The 25,190-nt window shown below is 41.2% G+C and overlaps 1 protein-coding gene across 1 annotated transcript in view; it reads left to right on the forward strand.

The window, feature by feature from the left end:
• The first annotated feature begins 566 nt into the window (after positions 1-566).
• PLEKHS1 (pleckstrin homology domain containing S1) overlaps positions 567-25,190 on the forward strand; it is a 27,062-nt gene continuing 2,438 nt past the window's right edge. The window contains exons 1-10 of the mRNA XM_029920400.1: positions 567-625; positions 698-754; positions 15,789-15,923; positions 17,286-17,361; positions 18,215-18,334; positions 20,203-20,322; positions 21,356-21,462; positions 21,943-22,107; positions 22,851-22,952; positions 24,115-24,247. Coding sequence (XP_029776260.1) covers positions 567-625; positions 698-754; positions 15,789-15,923; positions 17,286-17,361; positions 18,215-18,334; positions 20,203-20,322; positions 21,356-21,462; positions 21,943-22,107; positions 22,851-22,952; positions 24,115-24,247 — 1,074 coding nt within the window. The remainder of the gene's footprint in view (positions 626-697; positions 755-15,788; positions 15,924-17,285; positions 17,362-18,214; positions 18,335-20,202; positions 20,323-21,355; positions 21,463-21,942; positions 22,108-22,850; positions 22,953-24,114; positions 24,248-25,190) is intronic.

A 25,190-nucleotide genomic window follows, 5' to 3' on the forward strand; every position in this document is an offset into this window, starting at 1 on the left:
TCTGCCCCTCCCCTGCTCATGCTCTGTCTCTCTCTGTCTCTCAAAAACTAAAATACAACATTTAAAAAATTTTTAACAATTAAAAAATGTATTGCTTACCTGAAATTCCAATTTAACTGGGAATCCTGTTTCTGAGAAGTTTTTTTTTTTATTATTGTTTTTGTTCTGTTTCATTTTGTTGTTATTATTTTGGTTTTGTTGTGTTGTTTTGTTTGTTTGTTTTGCTCCATATGGCCTCCCTGGCCCTAACTTTGCAGACAGCTGCTCTGGCTGTCCACACCTCATCCTGGCCCTGAATTCCCACTTCACGGGGCCGCTGGGAGGAGTCAGAGAAATAATGTGTGGGAAATGGCTTTGCAAACTTGAAAGAACTATAACATCAAGTAAGGAGACATTTCCTTCTGTGGGTGTTGTTATGAAAATACTGAGTCATCAAGCAAGAGCCTGGTCTTTGTGAATTTAAGGAGATGTATGGAAAATTCCAAGGAGTTTGAAAAGTTTATTCAGAAAGGGGAGGGCTCAAAAGACCCCAATGAGAGGGACTCTAGATGTGATACTGGTCAACCATGGCTCCACTGAGGCTCACCTGGAGTGCTTTTCCGGTCCCCAGGGAGCACCTAAACCAGTGAGTCAGGGTCTCTGAAAGCGTGGCCAGGACTAGGGTCATTGAACCTCTTCACGTGATTCCATTTTGTAGCGGAGCTTGCGAGCCAGTGGTAGAATACACCTACAACTTGACTGGGAACTTGAGCAGGTGAGAAACCTTGGGCCCTGGGGGCCCTCGGGGAGGGTGCTAAGGGACAGTTACACCCCTTAGTGAGGTTGGACATAAGAAGGAGCGGGGAGAAAAACAAGTAAGAAAAACATGGGAGGAGGTAATTTGTAAAAATAGATTTATTCCATCTGCTTAAAAAAATTAATGTTTTAAAATAATATAAGTATCCCGGGCAAATTTTTAAAACCAAGAGGTTTATATGTGAGTGAAAAGGAGTGGGTTAGATAAGAAAAGCAGACAAGAATTTTCTATAATTAATCAACCAGCACCTAAGAGCCACACACCCACTGGGGACAGTGTCCCTCTCATTTGGGAGGGCCAAATGATCCATTTGTGGTTGAAAAGAGCTGTGTTGGAGGATTTGTACTTTCCATGAAATTGCAGATGGCTCACAATTTTTCTTCTAACTTATGACAGGTCTTGTGGTAGCTGAGGACCAATTTCTCTTTCAGGCATAAAGATTTAGAAGGTGTGGGTGGTTATGTAAAAATGTAGGAATTCATGTGCTGAGTAAGTGACACCTACATGAGAAGCCACCACTTGTCTTTGATTACCATGACAGTCACCTAAAGGGAAGTGTGTATTTTCACTCAACAAATATTTATTGAACTATGTGCTAAGCACTGTTCTTGGCATTGATAGAACAGGTAACACAAAGTCTTGGTCCTCATGGAATCTGTATTTTAGTAGAAAAGACAGATAGTTCATATAATTTCAGACAGTGAGAACAGCTATAAAGAAAGATATAGGAGGATAAGGAGCCAAATCCAGTGACCAGCCCTCAGTTCTCCTCTTGCTCACCCTGTTGGCAGCATGTGATGGGGGGACCCCTCTATCTTCCCAAAGCATTTGCTTCCACTTCCAGATACCATGTGGTTCTGGGTTGTCATGTACTTCTCTGACTGTTCTTTTCTAATCTTTGCCCCGTCCCCACACACCTCTGCTCTCTCCAAGAGGGCCATGGTTTTGACAGTGGGCACATTCCCCTCCCTATACTGCTGCTCCCATGCCATGGCACCTCACGCAGCTACCACTCTCACCAGAATCTGGAAACATTGCTCCCTTCTCTCATCCCAGTAAGCCTGGAGGTGGTAAAGGCTCCCCATTATTGCTAGACACTAACTGCTTCACCATCCCTTCCTGGGTCTCTTAATCCAGCCAACACCTCTGTAGACAGTCCCTTCAGTCACTCTCTTCCATAAACCCTTGGGGGGTGCTGTTCCCTGATAGGACTCTGACTACCACTCTGCTTGTTTTTTTATGTCAACCTATCTCCCGTATTCGCTTTTAAAGAACAAAGTCTGTGTTTAATTCTTCTTATATCCCCAGTTGTGCTTACTATCCAATTGCTACCAATAAATGCTGGAATGAAATACTCTTTCTTATTAAATACCTTTAACTTAAACAGGAAATAAAAGCACTAAAAAGCATTTAAATACACACACACACACACACACACACACACACACACACACACACCCCTCTCAGGACAGAAGGCAAAAGAATGAAATAATGCTAAATGCTGATATTTTGAGTTTTTGGCTGATTTCTCAAATTCACGATCTATTCAAAATCCATATGAACATGCTTTTTCCTTCCCAGGCCCAGGAATGAAAGATAATTACTTCTGTTACAATAGAAATTGAAGTACAGGGTCACCTGGGTGGTTCAGTTGGTTAAGTGCCTGACTTTGGCTCAGGTCATGGGCTTTTGGTTCATGAGTTTGAGCTGCACATTGGATTCTGAGATGATAGGTCAGAGCTTGGAAAGTTCTTTGGATTCTGTGTCTGTCTCTCTGCCCCTCCCTCAATCACACACACACTCTCTCAAAAATGAATAAACACTGAAAGAAAAATTAAAAAAAAAGAAATTGAAATACAAATAAACTGAGAAGCAAGGAAGCCTAGTTGCTGACCAACGAGAGGATCTAGGAAACACTGGCTGCCAGGATTTGCGTCACACCCTGTGCATGAGATGGGCTTTGGGGAAGAAGCTCTATGTGGGGTGCCCACTTTTGGGGATCTCCTTCCTACTTTTCTTGTCTCTCTCTCTCTCTCTCTCTCTTTCCATTGTGAACTAGTTGCCACCCTTTCCCAATCAACCCTAATCCCATTGTTGCAATGCCAAGCACGTACAAGGAATAAGGACTCAGGACAATAAGGGGAAAGGGAAGGAAGAAAAAGGAAGCCCCCATCATCCCTTGCCCTAGTGGTGGTCTTGTTAGCTGTCTCCCTAGCCCACAATCTTTGGGCCATTTTCCATTACCTAGTCCCCCAAAAACTGGACCTAAATATTCTTTCGAAATAAAGAGGATTCTGACTTCAGCATTCTGTGGATCCCAGGGTCCTCCTTTGACATCTGTGTCTGCTTTTGCCTTTACAAATGAATCCAAGTATAAAAATAGACACTGTTGTGTATATTATGTTGGGAGAGGTAAGAAGAGATGATTGCCTTTATTCTGTTTCTCATATTTCAAAAATCTTTAGAGAGTTTCCAAAAGGATAAACTGGATGTCCACATGGATAACCAAACACTGCTTGCCTCTCACTCAGTTCCTTGACTTCCTCATCACCAGTGGCCTTCTTTCTACAGTATCACAAAGCCCCCACTCCCTTCAGCTGCTCTGTGTTTAAGATCACCAGTCAATCATCTGTCTCCAAGCAGCACCTCCTACTTTTCCAGCCAGCTGGTTCCATCTTTCTTCAATCTCATCAGTGCTTCCTCCTGAGGAATCCCCTTCTAGTCTCTCTTTCCTCCTTATGTCTCTCTGATTCCATGGTTTATCATTTGGGGCAGTCTTTCACAAATATCTTAACTTCCCTTGTTCCTATCTTCCTGGCCAAAAAAAAAAAAAAAAGGCATTAACTCGAAACAAACCTCATTCTCCAATGCCTCCGTTCTTCTCCTGAACAGCCAAATGCCACTAAAGAAAACCATACATTAATCAGACAGATATCTTGCTAAATTCAAGATCAAGATCACCAATCTCAAGAGGCTCTCCACACTCCCAGTGTCAATAAATACTTGTAGAGTGGGGAAATACCTACGGAAGGTGCTCTGGGGATTCTGAACTGAATGAACTGCATGCAGGTAGAGAAACAAATGAAGAGACAAAGCTACTAGATGAGGGCAGAAGAGAATGAAATGGGAAGACTAATTTAGAAGCAAAAGGAAGCAAGGATTTCAACAAGGCTTGACTGCCATTCCCTCTTGTGAACAAAATTCTTATTTTTAAGAATTGCTGAGTGGCTGAACAAGAGAGCCTGTCTAGTGCCACCCTGTTGATGACAACTGTGTTATGGATGAAGAAGCAAAGCGTCCTGGAGATTGCCGGTGTGTGCAACTGTATTGGGGAGAAGGCAGGCTCTCGTTTCCTCATCTGGCACAAAGGAATCCTTCCTACCTTCCCCAGGAGGACATTAGGAGGAAATGGATGGTGGGAAGCGAAAGAATTATTTCAACAGTAATGACTGCAGGAGGTCAAGGCAAGGCTGAGGCTGTTCTCAATAAGAATCATTGTGACTATAGACAAAGGCTAATGGGAATTTTTTTCATTGTTTGCTTTTATTTTTTGATGCTAGACAGCTGGAATGCTAAGGGCAGTTCTGTGCCAAACCACAGAAAGACTGAAAGCCCAGGACTTCCCTTGGACAATAGCTTCCATTTTAGCTTAGGGCAAAGTAAAATCTGTCTTAAGATAGTAGTAGTTCAGGAACTTCCTGTTGGTTCACATTTAAAGCAGCTTGTATGTATTTTCATCTTGCCACTAAAATCCCAGAGTGAACAGGGATAAGGTCAGGAGACCCAGGGAAAGGCACTTTGCTGAGACCTGAACCAGTGGCTGGCTGGCTGGCTGTAAGTACTGCTTGGTTTGAATGTTTTAGGTTCCCAGGGCTTCTGGTCTAAAATATTAATTGAAAAAAACTGCTGTTATGGGGTCTTGGTTCATAACTTTCTTGCATTGTACAGTCGGAAGGACATAGGACCTCTTGGCATCACACTCATCAAATACCTAATGACATTAAAATGAGCAGGTTATGGGCAATGATAGTGGGCGTAGATCCTCCTGAATGGGATCAAAGAGATAAATCTGAAAGGCTTTTTTGTTTGAAGGCAATGACAAGAAATGCAAGCAGAACTATGAAAAGGTTTAATTCTTCTATTTATTTTATCTTATCTTATTTTGTTTTATTTTACTTGAGAGAGAGAGCCCAAGTGCACAAGCAGGGGGAAGGGGCAGAGAGAGAGAGAGAAAGAGAGAATTTCAAGCAGGCTCTGTACCCAACATGGAGCTTGATCTCACAACCCTGGAATCATGGTCTGAGCCAAAATTAAGAGTTGGACGCTCAGCCAACTGAGTCCACCAGGCACCCCAATTCTTCTTTCTTAAATAGAAGGAGAAGCAAGGTGGTTGAGACAGCAACTCTCAAGTTAGGATTTCAGGTCTCTTTCTTTTTAATTATGAGTTCAAAGGCAAATTGCTTAGTCTCTTCTGATAACAGTTTCCCCATCTGTAAAATGTATATTATGTCATTGTAAAAGTAGTGTAAGTTTTATAGTATTATATGTAAAAATGTATGTGAAATCTATATGTTTTATATCTAGAAATATGTATGAAATTGAATGAGATTTCATATATTATGTATAATTTTATTTCTATAACAGAAGCTTAGGCTTATTTTGTTCATATAAGAAAAATTTATATAATAGGTGTTGTATATAACGGATTTCATATATATAACATGAAATATATATATTACGTATGTAATCCAGCATTTATAGACATACACACTTGAATCTTGAACAACAGGGAGCTAGAGGTGATGAACCCCCATACAGTTAAAACCCCATGTATAACTTTTGACTCCTTCTAAAACTTAACCACAAAGAGCCTACTGTTAACCAGAAGCCTTACTGATAACATAAAGAGTCTATTAACACATATTTTGTGTGTTATATATTATTATATATAATATGCAAAATATGTAGCAGGGGTCCTTTGCCTCCCCCCATTTTACTGGCACTGCTCGATACTTCCCTGCTCAATGCTTTCTTCATTATTGAGAGTCTAATTCAGGGTAAGAACTGATCACCGACGCATCCCTGATCTCAAAGATCTCACCTGCCCTTGAGGCCCTTTACCCTGTAGCATCCCCCTTCTCACAAGGGCCCCACGTTGATCAAGGGACTGCCAGCATAGCTGCCCAGGACAGGGCCCCACCTCTCAGAGTCAGTTTCACCACGTGAGCCTCAGTCCCCAGAGTCAGGCAGGCACCTGCAGCAGTTGAAGAACAGGGCCCCTGCTCTTGTTTTCCTCTGGAGAAAGCAAGTTCCTGGCATGGAGAAGCACTTATCTTATGCTTCCTCTTGGCTAGAAATGCTTTCTCAGCTGCATTTGGTTCGTAGCATCCTGCGCTCTGCCCTGTTGTCTCTCCTCCTTGGTGCTACTTCCCCTAGGGACTTTGTTGTCAGAGTCACTTATGGGGCAGGAGCAGAGAAAGCCCAGGGAACATGGTCCTTTCAGACACGCTGGCAACACCTCCACAGAACTGTCCACTTGGTGAGCACCAGCTGCTTGGATATGTCCTTGTAACTGTGGCTACACTCAGCCTTGGAGCAGAATGGAAAGCGGGGCATGAGGGCGCATCTCAGCAGCATTCCTGGGCACCATCCTGATGCTGGATGTTTGAGTGGTTAGTCAGTGAAGCACACTGTCCTTTGAGGACTAACTGACGTTTAACTCTTCCTTTTGACAGACGTGAACCGACAGCCATAATGGAGCCCAAATCTCAGAAGAGTCCAGGTACCCAAGGGATATACTCTAAGGAAAAAGCTTTATTGAAAATGACAAACAACTCTCATCAGGCGAGCCAGGAAACAGAAGATAGTTTTAGTGAGGATAACGGGTGGCATTCTGGGACAATGATTCATGGTATGGAGAGTGCAGCAGAGGCTGTTATGTTCGATTAATTATTTTGTGAGAGCTCACCTATCTAGAAGTTTGACATTTTCTGACTTTCATTAACCAAACGTTCCATCTGTTGCTTGGAGATGGTGCTGAAGCAAACTATAGCCCAGAAAAGACTAAAGAATATTTCATAATTTAATAGGAAATTCTCACTTGGAGAAACTGCCTGAATTGTTTATTATTGGGGCAGCTCGAGGTTTATTATTCAAAGGTCCTTGTTCATGTTTACATAGTTCATTGCAGGTGGGTAGTTAGGAAAGCTTAGGTTAGGATGAAAAAATTCAGAAATCAAATTATCAAAGTGCATATTATTAGTAAGTCACTGTGCTTCATATTATAGATGATACACAGGGTAAGTAATAATTGTTTTCAATGAGTTTATAAATTTTGTTGGGAAGTTAAGATAAACACATGTGGGTTACTGTATTGAGAAGCTAAGATAAGCACAAACAATCGGGGTATAGTAGGAATCATGAAAGTGTGAAATGTTATGGGAATCTGAAAAAGAAAGGGCATACAAGTAGTTGTAGGAATCTGAAGAGGTTTTATGAGAAGGCATGTAAGTTGGACCCTAAAAGATGTATAGGGTTTTAAGAGAGATTGGTGAAGAGTACGTCTCAGCAGAGAGGGATGACATGGGCAAAGCAATGAGTGGGTTACAGGCAGGATCTATCAGAGGACAATGTGGATATCAAGTAGGGCATTGGAGAGCCGAGGATGAGGCTGTTCCAGATTTTGACCTCATATGACCATCAATCCTTGAACAAGAGAATGGCATCATTAGATTTGCATTTTAGACTGGTCCTATTTTTGAAAAAGCTTCTATTTTTAATGTTTATTATTTATTTTGAGAGAGAGAGAGGAGGACGGGGAGGGACAGAGGGAGAGGGGGAGAGACAATGTCAAGCAGGCTTCATGCTGTCAGTACAGAGCCTTACGTGGGGCTCAACCTCATGAACCATGAGATCATGACCTAAGCCAAAATCAAGAGTCAGATGCTTAGTTGACAGAGCCATTCAGGCACCCCTGAAATAGCCATTAAAGTAAAAATTACATATAATAAACTGCACATATTTAAAATGTATAATGTGATAAGTTTTGATATGTGTACATGCCTGGGAAATTACTACCACATATGCATCACTCTCAAAAGTTTTCTGTTATTGATTTTCAGTTTGATTCCATTATGCTCTGAAAATATACTTTGTAAACCTTGGATCCTTTCAGATTTATTGAGACTAGTTTTATGACCCAGAACATGATCTGTCTTGGGAAATGTTGCATGTGTCCTTGAGAAAGGTGTTCATTGTGCCGTTGTTGAGTGTTCTATAAATATCAATCACGTCAAGTTTGTTACTGATAGTGTAGTTTAAGTCTACTAAGTCTTTGTAATTTTCTGCCTATTTTTTCTATCAGCTATGGAAAGAGGGGTCCTGAAAGCCCTGACTATAATTGTGGATTTGTCCATTTCAGTGCAGTTCTAGCAGTTTTTGCCTCAAATATGTTGAAAGTCTGTTATTAGGTACATAAATATGTAGGACTATTATGTCCTTTTGGTTAATTGACCTCTTTGTCATTATGAAAAGGCTTTTATCCCTGGTAATATTGTTTTGCTATGAAATCTGATCTTGCTATGGCCAGTCCAGCTTTGCTTTGACTGCTGTTGGCATGGTATATCCTTTTACTGACCTTTTACTTATAACCCATTTGTGTCTTTGTATTTATTTTTTAACACTTATTTTGAGAATGAGAGAGAGAGAGAGTAGGAGCAGGTGAGGAGCAGAAAGAGAGGGAGAGAGAGGATCCCAAGCAGTCTCTGCACTGTCAGTGCACAGCCCAGATGTGGGGCTCAAACCCACTCCCATGAAGCATGAGATCATTACCTGAACCAAAATCAAGACTTGGACGTTTAACTGACTGAGCCACTCAAGCACCCTATGTGTCTTTATATTTAAAATGTGTTTCTTGTGAGTACCATGCAGTTGAGTCTTGTTTTTTATCCAACATGACAGCTTCCTCCTTTTAATTGAATTTTTTAGACCATTTACACTTAATGTGAATATTGATGTAATAGATTTGAGTCTATCATAGGATTGTTTTCTATTTGTCTCTTTTGTTTTGTTCACCTTTCCCCTCTTTTTCATTGATATTTAAATTTTTTAAAATTTTGTAATGTTTACTTATTATTGAGACAGAGAGAAACAGAGCATTATTAGGGGAGGGGCAGAGAGAAAGGGAGACATAGAATCAGAAGCAGGCTCCAGGCTCTAAGCCACCAGCACAGAGCCCAATGCAGGGCTCAAACCCATGAACTGTAAGAGCATAACCTGAGCCAAAGTCAGTCACTTAACTGACTGAGCCATCCAGGCACCCCATTGATTTTTTAATTAACTGAGTATTTTTATGATACTATTTATCTCCTTTCTTGTCTTAGTAATTGTAACTGTTTTGTTATTTTAGTGGTCACACTAGGGCATATAGTATATATTTTTAACATGTCACAGTCTATCTTATTGCAAGTGATATACCAATTCACATATAAGAATTTTATAGAAGTGTACTTCTATTTTCCCCTCCTGGGCTTAATGCCTTTTACTTAATGAAATTTCATTTTACCTACACATATGTTATAATCTGCACCATATAGTGTTAGTATTTTGTTTGAACAGTCAGTTGAATTTCTTAAATGTTTTAAGTAATACAGAAAAAATTCATATATTTATCTTTGCAGTTACCATTCAGTGTTGTTCATTCATTCATATAAATTAAGATTTCTATTGGATATCATTTTTTTCCACCCAGGGGACTTCCTTTAATGTTTCTTGTAGTGCAGGCCTCCTGTTGATGAATCTCTTTAGCTTTTGTATATCTGAAAGATGTCTTGACATTGCCTTTATTTTTTTTAATTTTTTTAACATTCCATTTTAGTTTTTGAGAGACAGAGACAGATCATGAGCAGGGGAGGGGCAGAGAGAGAAGGAGACACAGAATCCAAGGCAGGCTCCAGGCTGTGAGCCCAATGCAGGGCTCAAACCCATGAACCATGAGATCATGACCTGAGCCAAAGTGAGACACTCAACTGACTGAGCCACTGAGATGTCCTGAAATTGCCCCTATTTTTGAAGAATATTTTTGCTGCATATAAAATTCTAGAATGACAGGTTTTTCTTTCAGTACTTTAAGTATTTTCTCCACTCTTTTTTTGTTCACATTATTTCTGATGAGAAATCTAATGTCTTTCATAGGTTGTTGTTTTTTCCTTCTGCAAACATATTTTCCTTCCTTCTGGCTGATTTTAACCTTCTGGCTGATTTTAAGGTTATTTTCTTTATCACTAGTTTTGAGCAATTTGATTACAACATGACTTAATGTAGTTTTTTTCATGTACCTTGTGTTTGAGGCTCCTGATCTGCTTGGATCTCTGGGTTTAGTTTTCTTTAAATGCATACACTTTTCAGCATTATTTCTTTAAATATTTTTTCTGTATCCCTACCCACTTAGGGATTTCATTACTTGTATAGTAGGCCACTTGAAACTGTCTCACAATGAGGCACCTGGGTGGCTCAGTGGGTTAAGCGTCCGACTCTTGATTTTGGCTCAGGTCATGATCCGGGTGGGATCATCAGGCTATGCATTGACAGCATGGAACCTGCTTGGGACTCTCTCTCTCTCTCTCTCTCTCTCTCTCTCTCTCTCTCTCTGCCCCATCCCCACTCACTCAGGAGAATGTCCTCTCTCCCCCAAAATAAATAAACTTAAAAAAATTAAAAAAAGGAAATTGTCCCAGAGCGTACTGGCTCTCTTTTAATGTGTTTTGATCCTTTTTTCCCTCTGCATTAATGTTGATAGTTCCTATTACTTTGTCTTCATGTCCACTAATCTGCTGTGACTCTGATTTAGGGTGTTTTATTAGTTTGTTTCTGAGACATTCTAGTTTTCATTTTTGGAAGTTCACTTTGGGTCTTTTTTATATCATCTGTATCTCTACCTAACTCTTTGAGTACATTAAATACAGTTATAATAACTGTTTTTACAACTTTCTCTGATAATTCCAACATCTGTGTCACTTTTAGGCCCATTTAAATAGATTATGTTCCTAATTATGGGTCATGTTTTCCTGCCTCTTTGCGTGTTTGGTAGTCTTCCACTGGTTGTCAGACATTGACATTTTTACCTTGTTGGGTGCTGCATAGTTTTGTATCTCTACAAATCTTGAGCTTGTTCTGGGATGCAGTTAAGTTTTTTTTGGAAACAATTTGAACCTTTTAAAACTTGCTTTTAGAGCATCTGGATGGTCCAGTCAGTTAAGCAATCTGATTCTTGATTTCGGCTCAGGTCATGATCTCATGGCTAATGAGTTTGAGGCCTGTGTCCACTTCTGTACTGGCAGCTCGGAGCCTGTCTCTCTCTCTCTCTCTCTCTCTCTCTCTCTCTCCCCTCCCCTTCTCATGCGTTCTCTCTCTCTCTCAAGAATAAATAAATACGCATTTTTTTAAAAATGGCTAGGTTCTATGACTTGTTGGGTGGATCTGGAGCAGTCCTCAGCCCGCAGATAATTATTCCTCACTACTGGGGCAGGACCTTTCTGAGTACTCTACCTAATGCCTCATAAATTATAAATGTTACTTGTCTGGCTAGAGGGAACAGGTACTTTTTCTGATTTTGTATGAGTGCTGGATACTCTTTTCTCTAATCTTTTCTAGTGGTTCTTTCTCTGGCCTGGAATAGTTTCCTCACACACATATATTAATACTCTTGAAATCTTAAAAATTTAGGCATGTCTCTGTGATTCTTTCTGTGTGCAGTTCTTTCCTCTTTGGCACTCTGTCCCCATGAACGCTACTGTCTTAATTTCCCTGAAGCCTTAGCTCTGTCTCCTCAACTCAAAAATTCACTTGATTCCACCTCAGTTCCCCTTTCCTTTGCTATAGTCTGGAAACTCTCAAGGGAACTGTAGGGTCCACCTTGTTTGTTTCCTGTCTCGCAGAGATCAGTGATTGTATTGCCCATGCCAAGTGTCTTGAAAACCACTATTTTATGTATTTCGTCGGTAAACCCAGTCCCTGTTATTCTGTCTTTGCCCAAAGTTCTGGGTCAGTCAGATTTGGTGTTCACTCTTAGGGGTATGTCAAGGATGGATTTGAAGATGTCAAGGCTGGGATTAGGGTGTCAGACTGGACACTACTGCAACAGTACAGTGAGAGACATATGAAGGTCACGAATGCATACCAATTTGAATACATTGAAACATATGAAGGTCTTGAAGGCAGCAGCGATGGGAAAAGAATGATAGGGAGAGATCCCAGATGTATTTGGGAAGTGAAAGTGGGCATGATTTAATCACTGACTGGCCATAAGACGGATGGAAGTGTGACAGTTAAGGTGACTCAGAGTGTTCTAGGTAGGGAGGCTGGACAGGCGTTGGTATCACCGCTTCATAAAAGGCACCTGGAGATAGAGGGATGAGAGAAAGAAGTTCATGGAAAATCCAGCTGAAGAGGTTTAAGGGCAAAAATTGCATATACTAGGGTGAAAATCCTGAAAATTCGTCCCGTCAGTTTCTCACAGACTGGATTTTGCTGATGACACCCCTGGCATGGTGTCTAACATATTTCTGTTTTCTGTATGTCCTACAAACTGGATCTAGAGGATTGGTGAGATTGTTCCGCTGGCTTTTTTGCCAAAGCTCATCCATTGGCTTTAAAATCAAACCCAGTGTATTGGCCTACAGCCTCCAGGCCCGGCTGGACTTGGCTCCAGCTTCATCTTAGACCACTCTTAGAGTCCTCACTGGCTCATTATATTCCAGCCACTCAGGGCTCCTGTTCTCTTCCTGGGACACCGTCCCCCTTTCCTGTCCCTGCGCCTTTGACTTTCTCGGCCTACCCAGCTCTTCACACACTTGGCTCATTCTCATCCTTGTGAAGTTTCCCCTGACTCCTCTTCCTCCGGGAGCCCCCCTTCCTGGCCACCGTGTCTCATCACCCTGGTCGTGTTTTCTAATGCACACATCACAATCTGCACTTACCTTGCTTGTTTTAGTATCTTGTTTATCATCCTCGTTCCACACATGATAGGAAGCTCCAGAAGGCCAGGTGACCTGAAAAGACCTCATCATGAAGTTTCCCTTATAGCTCATTTTTTAAGCCCAGAATCCTGCTGTAGAGAAAAACTCTAGTACCCTTATTAACAATTAATGTCATCGTGGCCAGAGTTTTTCTGTCACCAACCCCTCTGAGTTTGCTTGAACGCGGCGAGAAGGCAGACACGTAGTGTCTCTGGATCTCAGATACCTTAGCCAAAATTGGCTGAATACTGATGACTTCATAACTCAGATTAAGATAGCCAATTGACTCCTGGGTTATTTTCCTCGGCTTAAGTTCTGGAGAGAACAGTTCCATTGCCACGGTCAATAAACACCATCAGAGTTTTTGTGCCCTGGAGGTGGTAGTCAATGTGAATACTGAGGACACCCTGGGAGTGCCAAACTGGCCTACGTCCTCATAGATATTTACTTTAAGATTCTGCTAATTGTAAACAAGGTGATTAGGGATTTCTAAGACCAAGTTTTTATAAAATATCCTAGCTGTTGAACCTTTAAATTTAATACGACCAAAGAGTACCTGTATGAGAGGCAGATGAGAGACTGGTTTATTCTGCACATAATAAAGGCTAAAGTTTCTTCTGTTATTAATAACAGCTGCTCTTCAGTGAGCCCTACTGTGTGCCAGGCCCAACACGGAGAGGTTTCCATGCAGTAACTCATTCAGTCCTCACCACAGATCTGTGAGGTCAGTACTATTGTCTCCTTTTTACGGATTAGGAAGCAGGGAAAATTAGGGATTCTAGGTGCTCTCTAAATATTTGTTCAGTAAATAAATCTGTGATTTTTTGTCTATGGCCATGCAATTTTAAAAAGGAGCCAAAACTATTTTTGCAGTGTTGCTTCATTCTGGTTTTCTTTTTCTTTTCCATGTGTGTATGTGTGTGTGTGTAAAGGGATGGGGGGGGGGGGAGCAGGCAGAGTTGCTGAGAAGGAGGGGAAGGAGGCAAGGTGAGGATAACTGCCTAGGAATTACTACGTTCATGTAGTAATTCTGGCACAGTTGGAACAGCATGTGACTCTTGATCCTGGGGTCATGAGTTTGAGCCCAATGTTGGGTGTAGAGATTACTTAAATAAATAAACGTTTCATTTTAAGTTTATTTATTTTGAGAGAGATAGACACAGCGGAAGTAGGGGAGGGGCAGAGAGAGAGGGAGAGAGAATCCCAAGCAGGCTCCATGCTGTCAGTGCAGAACCCACGAAGAGAGATCATGACCTGCGTCCAAACCAAGAGTCAGACGCTTTACTGTCTGAGCCGCCCAGGCGCCCCATTAAATAAATAAACTTTAAAAGAAAATGTTAAAAAAAAAAGAATTATTAAACTCTAACATAATGTCCCCATAGTTGTGCTATCTAATCCTGATTCTGTTTTCGTTACATAGAAAAGCTATAACTCTTTAGTAAAGGCTGTCTTTCATAAAACCGTGGGCAAACAAGAACTACAGCCTGGATGTGAAAGCAAAAAATGTTTATTTTAACAACATGGTGTTTTTCTAAATAATAAAAGTAGTATATTTCTCAAAGACATTTTTGAAAATACTGAAGACAACAAACCTCTACATTTCAATCCTTACAGAGGAGCAGTTAACATTTTGGAAACCTTTTCAGGTAACCACTCTGCCACCTCATTTTCAAGAGCAGGTGTTTTTGCTGCTGTTTACTAAGCCAAGGAGCAGGGCAGAATTATCCTGCTCCTGTGGCTGGTGCTCCGGCAGGAATAGAGACAAAGCTTGGCTCGCATCTATAGAGCCAGCAGTGTGCCCCAGAAATGAGAGCCCGACGTTAAGGAGCTTCTAACTGTCATCTAAGAAAGGTCCTGGCAACGGAGGACCTGGCTGAATAAGAATAGTGTCCTTGGACCTTTGGGCTCTTCGTTTTCCTGCCATAGGATGGAAGTTCTTTTCCATACCTGAATAATTTGAAGACCTTTTCAGAGCGACATGGTGTTTTCCAACCGAAGCAGTTCTTTCTCAAATTTTACAGGGAACAAACTGAGTCTGTTCACTTTCTTTTATTAGGCAAACAATTTACATTTTATTATGAAAATGAGGTCTGCAAACAAGATTATTTTATTAAATCACCACCTCCTCAGCTTTTCTTCTCTGCTGTAAGTATGCACCATGATCTAACAGGCCTCCCACCAGCTTCATGAGCATTTTTAAAATCCCTTCTCTTCCTTGGAGATTTAACTAAGATGCAAAATGTTTTCGTTTTTTTCAGTCTTCCTGGAAAAAGCGGTTTTTCATTCTGTCAAAGAGTGGGGGAAGGAGCCTTCATCTCTCCTATTACAAAGACCAACATCAGCGAGGTTCCATTGAAATTGACCGGTGTGCATCCAGCCCAGAAAACGTTTATAACAACAGAGACTAACAAATGGCATCCAAATTGAAATTTAAGTCATTGACTGAAAGAAGCAAAGGCTTCATGCTTACAATATTGGTTGCTGAAAAGAAGCTAAAATGAGGAACATTCTGAGTAAAACACAGCCAAATACCTATTTCACACTGTGTATAACAGTTCATAAATTATTCATTAATAAGCATTTAGTTACAAAAGACTTTGATTCGCTTAATTTACGGATGAGGGAGTGCAGATAAAATCATTTCATGCCAAGATGAATTTTTTAAAAAGTATTAGGATTTGCTTTTTTTTTTCTTTGGTCTTCTCTTTGAGAAATTATGTACAAAAGGAAAATTAGGAAACATAATAATTTGTAGAGCAAAGAATTCAACGGAAATAGGAATTTTTGAATTAAATTCGAGGCTGAACTAAGTATTTGCAATCAGTGACGAACCAGATCTCAACTTATTTTGTAACATTATTGGACAATTCCCAAAACATTGATCAAGCAAACCTAAGTTTGATTCAGGTTGGATCCTAATTTAAAACAGTAGTCATTGTGCTTGAATCTGTGTAATCCTTTGTGTCTGTATCTAACAGAAACTCCAGCATAGAAGTCGGCATAAGTAGCCATGAAAAAATGCAATCTGTACATAAGATGTTTAAATGCCACCCTGATGAGGTCATGTCCATCAGAACCACTAACAGGGAATATTACCTCATTGGCCATGATAGGTAAGTGGTAAGAGAACACAGTGTTTCCCGTGTGCACAATAAAAGATGGACAGACAAATAAAACATCTCAAAACAATAAACAATAAACATACTTTGACCAGCAAACTGTGGCCACCCCCTGCAAAACCATCCGAGCAGTCTTCATTATTTGTTAAAACCCCTCAGAAAGTAACAGTATTCACTCCCGAGGGTGTCCATAACAAAGTACCACTAACTGAATGTCTTAAAACCACAGTTCCATTTTGTCTCACTGTTCTGGAGGCTAGACATCAGAACTCAGGGTGTCACAGGGCCATGTTCCTTCTGAAGGTGCTAGGGAAGTTCTGTTGCAAGTTTTTCTCCCAGCTTCTGGTAGTTCCTTGGCTTGTGGCAGCAGAACTACAATGTTCACACAGCATTCTCCCTGGGAGCATATTTCTGCATCCAAACGTTGTATAAGGACGCTTGTCATAAGCATGGTCTTGGATTTGAAGACCAGTACAACCTCATTCTAACCAATTACATCCACAACAAGCCAACCCAGCGTCCAGATAAGGGCACATTGTGCACTGCTGGGGATTGACACTTCAACAGATGAATTTGGGCGGACACAATTCAACCCACAAACCCATCACCATCTTCCCCAGATGCCTTTCCCATAAAAGAACCCGAAACACAAGCATCTGCACAAGCTACATATGTTAGGAAGGGACCATGCTCATCCCTGACGAAGTCTTCGGTTTTTAAGAGGGGCTCCTAGTGCCAGCAAAGGTGCCTAATGGATTCTTTATAGATGATTGTCTGCTTGACAGAGGCCAAGGCCAGCAGAGCAAGCTGGGCAGAGCAGACATAAAACGCTAAGGCCAAAGCATGATGAACCTTGATCTGCCGCATATTAAGCCCACGCAAAAAGCTTTCTTTTTCACATTGTCATGAAAGGCAATAGAAAAGATGTGATTTATATATATATTCATTCAAACACAGGCTTCATAAATACACGCCTTCCCCAAAGAGAGGCACACCTGGATAGCTATACAAAAATGGTGCTGACAGGTTAAGGGGCTTGCTTAGGAACACAAAAGAAATCAGTGTCAAAGCCAAAAGGTCCCAAACCTATGATTACTACTATTATTTTCAACTGTTCTTCCCGTTTCTCTGAGCTTTTCTCGCAGAGGCGGCACGAAGATTAATTCTAGTGTGCAAGTATGGAGGTGGTGAGGAGCCAGTGGGTCATTGAAGCTACTTCGGGAAAAATCTTTATTCCCCTGGTACCTGCTCCCACTGCCTGTTCCAACCTTAATAAAAGAATTTTTTTCTAGTTCAAAAGGGGCACAGGTGCTATCGTTGCCACCCACCAACTGAAAAGTTTATTCCCCTTGACAGGGAGAAGATTAAAGACTGGGTGTCCTTCATGTCATCATTTTGCTGGGACGTCAAAGAAGCACGCCAGAATGCAGAGGTGACTCTACATCGATAATCAAATAACAGGGCACCCGAACACAACCTCTTTCACAAGAAAACAATGGTGGCTTTTGCTTTTCTTCCTTAGCGACTTGCATTAATACAAGGACTAAATAAGTGAGAAAATGTACATCCTTGTTACTTTTGTGATGAACAACAGGAAAAAATACTTCCATGTTTTGCAAGAGATCTAAAATACAGAACCTTCAAATTTTCATTACGGGGTCAGAGGGGTGAAATGTAAGTGGGGCATTTTTTTAAGGGAAGCTCAAACTATAGTAGTTCCCATCATTGTTATTCAAGGTGCATAACCGCTACCTTTCTCAATGACTGAGTCTAGGCTGATTTCTATAAGAATGCTTTTCATATCTCTTACATTTTCAGTGTAATATCTCTTTAATGTAAGGGCTAGTCATTTTAGGTTTTTAATTTACTTCCCAAGAACCTTCACTGATTTACACAAGTTCTTTCTTAGGGCAGACCTTCATAAATGAAACTCAGTCTCTAGGTATCATTTTGACTTCTGAGTTGTTCTATGCTTCCACGCAGAGCAGAGGCCACAGAGGAAGGAGGTGGGTCTATGAGGAGACCCAGGTGATCAGAAAGTGGTGACACGGGGGTTAAAAGACAGGTTGAGGGAAATGCAGGACATTAGCAGCCCAGGCTGAGAGTCCTCAGGGTTTGGAAACAGGAGAGAGTTATGATCACCTCTTACCTTAACTAGAGGAGGCTGGCTGGGCACATAAATGTTAGTGGAAAAGACTGGAGGCAGGAAGCCCAGCAACGAGGCTGTTGTTTCATTCCAGGCAAGATGTGGATTGTGCCCTGATTGCAATATTCCTTTTCGATAGCAGGAGAAATTCTCACTGGGTGGTAAAAGGCCCTTGTCAGACCCCAGCCCTCTCCTTGGTCCTTCCAGCACATCAGAGGCTGTCAGACCCACTACACCAAGGAACAGTCTTCCAGACATGGTAATCAGACTTCTCTCTCTCTCTCTCTCTCTCTCTCTCTCTCTCTCTCTCTCTGTCTCTCAACGCCTTGCCTGGGAGTCTGCTGATGCTTTCAAACTATTACCCTTGTATTTGACATCTTCCTCTAAGACTACCCCACCATCATGATCTCAGCCCTAGTATTTATCCTGTATTTAGTCTGTTTCTTATACCACAAATCAGCCTTCCTGCTTGCCCATCCTACCTCAATATGTATTCATTCATTTTGGGTGCTCTTCACCATGCATCTGGGTATGTTGGGTGGAGAGGCCTCCAGCTAAGCAAAGGCCTGGCTGGCAATCTTTTCCTTCCTTTCACACAAAGGGTGCAGATTACCTCTGTAAGAAGATTCCCAACACACCACTTGGTTTCCTGCCATACTATCTATACGTAAAATAGATAAAATCAAGGGTAAAATCAAGGTTCTTATTAATCTCTTTCACTTACCCAGATCGATCTTGCTTCCTCTTATGTGCGTGTGTTGCATGTGTGTGTGACTTCATCTTCATTTCTAATGAACTCCAGTTGAGGAAAAAAATACATCTGGCCCTTGAAAGTAATTTGTGATTGTATTCTCAGGTCTCTTGGATTCACAATCTTCACAACTTCGGGTAAATGGGCTGAGTGGTTGGGCTGTTTTATTTATCTTCCAGCATGGATACCATTTTGTCCCTTAGAAATGTAACCATTGACTTCCCCTTCTCCCTGGGTACCAAGCACACCTTAATATGGCATAGCCTTCCTTTTATCTAGTTGGGAGCGCTCCAACTATTTTAAAAGCTTTCTGTAGCATATCAAATTCACCAGGCCAAAGACTTCATTTGGTATTTGTAGGAAATGGGTTGATAAAGATAACTCTTTTTAGCAAATACCCCTTGCTTTTCACTCATGATACCCCTTCTCCCTAAAGATAACAATACTGGCCAGCTTGCCTTTTCACACTTTACATTCCAATTCGGAGATTTTTCAGTTAGCTCCAGTTAAGAGTACCATCTACCTTGTTGGGTTTCTTTGCGGTGGTCATTGTTGTCATTGTCATTGTTATTGAAGCTAAGGGGGAGCCATTCTTCACCCCCAGCTCAGCAGGGTCTGGCTTCATGATCTTGGCACTAGAAATATGGACACTGTTTAAAAGGCATTGTTTTTAAAATCACTTTCCTTCAAGGACTTGCTAGAAAACATTCAAGATCTTTTTCAAAACCTCTTGCTCAAAGGCATTGTTCTTAGAAGAATTAAGTTGTACTTGTAAAAATTTTCCTGCCAGGCCAAACAGCTGCTTTAGTAGAGGATCTTGTATCTACTGGGGAGAGAAGGTGGTAATTGGTTAAACCTACATTACCTTGTAGACTATAATTTATACTATCACGTGATCAACACTAGCAAATTGCATTGCTATGGAAACAATAGAACTATGTGAGCAGAACACAAAAGGGGAATATTGAACAGGAAGAGGAAAGGTGCGGTGCCTTGATCATGGGCTAATTATTTTCTCAGATGGCACTGGGTGAAAACTAGTAGATGGGAGTGGGGGACTCAGTGGCAGAGCTTAGTGCCTTAGAATATGCCCTCCCCCACCCCTCCCCCCAAGAGAACTGCTTGTTCTGAGTTACAGGTCCCAATGGGAGAGAACAGCCTGAAAGATGAGCTTATATTTTTACCTCATCAAAGTGACCCAGACTCAAGAAGCAAGTTCAAGTTGTGTGGACTTTTGCATGTAACCTTGGGAAATCCTCTGATCTTCTCAACCTAATTAATCTATCATGGCATGTGGCTTAATTCTGTCCCTTGCAGAGAGAGAGAGAGAGAGAGAGAGAGAATAGAATTAATTCTGTCTTCATCTCTTTATTCAGCATTTAATGGAAAAAAACTCTCCAGGACAAGCTCATCAGCCACATGATTTCTTGTCAGAGACTACTGAAGACACAGAAGAAGAGAGTCATTATATTAGTCCTCGAAGTATTCTTTTAGAGGTAACCCCTTCCATCCATTAATCCTTCATTCCTTGTACAGATATTCGCTGAGTCCCTACTGGGTCCTATTCCTGAGGCCCTAGACTTGACTCAATGGAGCACGATGATGAATCAGGTGATATGCTCACAGTGCTGACACTTGAAAACAAGGCCACCATGATGCAAGACAGAAAGAGCCCTGTGCTGAAGAGAGATGCTTCTCAAATGCCTGGAGTGTACCAGGGAAGGGAGGCAGGGGAGGTGATTTCCAGATAGAAGAAAAGACTATTAAAAAATACCCCCCCCCAAATTAAGTACAAAACTGTGCAGTACAAGTTCAGAGAAGGACAAGATTGGCAATAGCTGAGGTGGTCAGAGGGGGCTGCGGGACCTTGGAAGGCTTGAACACAGCTTCACCAGGCCAGAGAGGGAAGGGGTGCTCCAGGGGACCCCAGTGGCATGAAAGCTGGCTCTGGAGGAGCACCATTTGTAGGCGAGCAGTAGGAAGACCGACTTGACTGGAAAGAGTTTTTCCAAATATGTGTTAATGATTAATCTGTCAGGCAGGCAATTGAAAGCCCTAGGGTTTTTGAGCAACCATTCCCCCAAATGTCTTAGTTGTGAAGGGCAGGCTGAGAGCCTCCCAAGGGCAATCTTTTCTAGGACTTCTGCAGCCCCTTGAAACAAGTTGGCAAGCCTGTGAGCAGAGTGGCCTAAGGCCAGTTTTGACCCAGCTTGGTGACGTGCCTCTACAGTAGCACTTGCTGGAAAAAAGAGTTCATATCACTAAGTGCCTAGTGATGAAACAGAAAAACAAACAGCAAGTTAGTGCAATAAAACACCATATCTGAAACACGGGGAATCCAGGAGGAGAAAACAGACTCTGAGTCAGCCAGAAGCTTTACCAGTTCAGCCTCCTAGAATGAGCACCACTGTTCATCCAACAGTGGATGTATTGACTGTATTGATGGGCCCAGAGCCATCATGTAAGGGATAAAAAGGTACCTGGTTATTGGTAGACTTGCATCCTTATGTCGATTCCTCTTGTCTGTAGTTGGATACTTCTATTGCTTCCAATGATCCTGGTGAATCTGCTGACCCTGGTAGTCCAGTGCAGTTCTTGGAGAGAACTGAACATCATTACATACCAATGAGTTCCTGGTACGTCAAACTGCCATGTTCTTAAAATTGATTATAGCCAATGTGCTTTTATAGAACAACTAGTGTTGATATATCAGTTCAAAAACATCACCATAGACCAAGTTCAACACATTATTCTGCAATCTCAAAACAGGAAGTGAGAACGGTTTCTCTACCCACTGAAAGTCACGTAGTGACCTTCTCAGATCATTTTCTGTCTCCTGGGGAACTTATTTTCTATTCTGAATTGATGTCTCATCCTCACTTCTGTCCCTCAAGTCTTCCCAATGGGAAGGGTTATTTTGACTCCATAGCCATTTTCGGAAGGAATGTTTGATGGATTTGATTCTAGCTGTGGCTGTGATTCTGAGGGTTGGGCATACTTGAAGACCTTGTTAGTTTTCATGTGGCTCCTAGCTACTGAAATCTGATTCACACACCAAAGAAAGTTATAAATAAACATGCTGAAAAAGGGTATTGTATTAACTTCTCATATTCTAGTTTTTTCAGAGAGACATCCCACAACTCTGCCGATAGCAAAGAGGGATCGCAGGCCATTCCAGACATTCAGAACGGGGGGCTTCACTTGCAAGAACAAGGCTCACAAAGTGACTCCTGTCTTCCACCTGCCAATATGGAAGCACGGACCATGAATGACAAAAAGGGGTTGGCCTCGCCTACTGTTGTACAATTATCTATACTAATCAAGTAAAGTTCTAATTTCTAAAGTTATGAGCAATACAGCCTTCCTTTTTAACTCAGAATTCAAGTTTTAAAATGGTTCCTAAAAATCTCCAAGTCAGCCAACAATCTGACTAGCTTCCCCTCCTTGTGGTGGCCAAGGATAGTGAGTAACAGAGCTGAAAGCCAAGCAGTCCCCTGGGCTGTGGGTAGCATTTTCAAATATTTCTAAAAATTATCCCTTGGCTAGTCTTTCAGGCTCTGGAACTCTGGATCACACTGACGTAGGTAGAATGTCACCCAACGTCTATGGTTAAAATTATGGACATGCAAGTTGCATGAGGTTTGGGTACAGAATAAGAGGGGGACATTTAGGTTTTAAGTGATGTCAAGAGCATTTGATGAAATTGTTCTCAGTGTTAAGTCTTTCCAGTATCTTCTTCTATGGAATCACTTCCAGTGGAGAAATAAGCAGACTGGTGTGACATATAATCCATTTAGTCCATTTCTTTATTGTTTTCCCATTGTCTGCCATCCATTAGCACATCCCAAGAGGAGTACTGGGGGGCATTAATGAGTAACTTAAATTCATATTCTCCAAATGTCTTGGACAATTTTTAACTGGGAAATACCATCCTAGATGTAGGAGGTAAAATCTACTCAGAAAGTACAGTTAAGAGCCAGAGACAGATGCCTGATGTGACTTTCATAAACATCTTATCTTGTAGTAACATCCCTGATGAAAGCCAAGTGAAGAAACTGAATGTGTTCCTTTCTCCTTCTGACATCATAAATTATCTTAGCCTCATTGAAGCTGCAGGACGGATATGGTAGGTTGGAGATTTGAGGATTCTTTATTATAAATGGGGTTAGGAGATAAGGATCCAACAACAGTATGTTGAATGTGTGTGGCAAAACCGATCCAACAGCTTGGACTGTTGAGTTGTTATCACAAAAGGTCTTTGGTGAAGGCAAAAACTAAGGTAGTGCTGTGTCAGGGGGTCAGCTGGGAAGTGAGTAGAGGAATGCCCAAAGTCCAGGTTTCTGATTTTTCGATGGTAAGGAAAAGCAGGAAGGAATAGGTATCGTCCAAGAAAATCATTCCCAATCAATGAGCAATGACTATTTGATAAATGAAGTCATGAAGTTAGTGAAGTCAACAAGAACCTAAGGTCTAAAAGAAAAGATCACACCAAGGTCTAAGACTTCCTGACACCTGTTGGTCTGGGACGGACACAAAGGTGAGCGTTTTCTTAAAATCAGCACTGTTCAATTTGATTCTATATTCTTTTAAAAACTTTGTGATTTATTTTGAAGGAAGATTACATTTTCTCAAGGGAAGAAAGCCCTTTAATGTAAAAGCCTTATTCATTCTATAAAAGGCCAGTAAACACCCCTTCCACTTTTCCAAATTTCCCACAGTCTGAGGCTCCATAAATCCGTGACTGAAACTCTAGACTTCTCTGTGCCTGAGCTTGCTCATTCATCAATTCCTTTATTATTCATTAGATATTCATTATGTAATCATCACATGCTCACTTTCAATAAGTACTTATTAAACACCTTCTGTTTACTTGGAGTTATGTGGGTATAAATATTTTTTTGGAAGGTAGCACTCTACTTCTGGGGTCTCATAGCCTGGTGAAAAACAACCACATAAACAAGTAAATATAAAATGCACTTTATTTAATTGTGCAATAAATGGGTGCTCACCTATGCAGTAGAAGTCCAGGGGCAGGGGTGGACAGAGGGGATTAACTAAAGGAAGTAGAATGTAGGAGGGCCATTAGAGGTGGTGTGATTAGAGTTGGCTTTGGAGGGTTAGGTCCAACAGTGGTGACAGACGGAAGAATATTCAAATAGAAAATGAAGTTTGTCTACTTCAGATGGGGTACAACATGGCTGAAGAAGCTGGTGATGGTAGTGACGGAATCCAGTCTGTGTCCTTCTAGCATGTCTCACACTGGTATTGAATGCTGTGTTCTATTTCAGTGTGGCTCAGTGGCAAGGCCCCCCGCGCCTGGGATGTTTATTTTTTCACGGAGATCACATTTTGGCCGTGAATGACCTGAAGCCCCAGGGCCTGGAGGAGGCTTCCTTGTTTCTCAGCCGGTCTGTTCAGGAGGTGAGTCCTGCTGACTGGCTCTGGCCAGGAATAAGGTCAAGGTCTTAGGTGGAGCCTGGATAGTTCAATACATGCAATATCTGTGATTTTAGAATCATTTCCAAATTCTTTCATATAAAGTGGTATTGGAGAGGGATCCAGATTAGGAGATGGAAAATTAGGGTCCAGGACCTCAGACGCAGCATGATGTGGTGGAAAGAGACTGCAATGGAATCACATTGGCTCAGAGTTTGCCTTGCATTACCTTAAGCCAATTTGTGCCTCACCTTTCTCTTCTGCAAAGTTGGGGGTAAGGATAATACAAGCTGTTGGAGAATTATATGTGATAATATGTGTGACATGCCTACACACGTGACTGGCACCTAGTAGGTACTCATAGAGTTACCTCTGCTTTTACTTCTCCAATTGGCTGAAGAGCATTGGCCAGGTTCACCTTCATACACATCAGTCCCCTCATCTCAGAAATCGACCTGGCTGTGCCTTCCTCACAGAGTGACTGTAAGAAGTAAACAGAACATGTGAGTGTGTACAAACTATATTTTAAAGGGCTGGCCATGCATATTGTAGTATAGAGGTGGAATTTAAGGAAAGGTATTAAGCAGGCTGTGTTGTAGCTTATGAACAAGTAATAAATTGTATCATTTATCTTGAATGTATCATAGATAAGCTGCTATATAACAATTGCCACTTCAGATAGCTGTGAAATCGGGTGATTAACTAGTTGTTACTTAACCTTCTAATTTCTGTATAAGTCTAATTACATGAAACAGAAGTTGGTGTTTTGATTTCTTACTTTGCTTTTCTGTTTGGAGTGTCATTGTAACTACTGTATTGTAAATGATGGAAAATAATTGCATATGTTAAAAAAATATGAAACTTTATAAAGTAAAAAAAATTTTTTTAAAGGAAAAAAATTTAAAAAAAAAGAAAAGAAAAGGAGATC

This window comes from Suricata suricatta, chromosome 2 (genome assembly GCF_006229205.1).
Source record: "Suricata suricatta isolate VVHF042 chromosome 2, meerkat_22Aug2017_6uvM2_HiC, whole genome shotgun sequence".
Lineage (NCBI taxonomy): Eukaryota > Metazoa > Chordata > Mammalia > Carnivora > Herpestidae > Suricata > Suricata suricatta.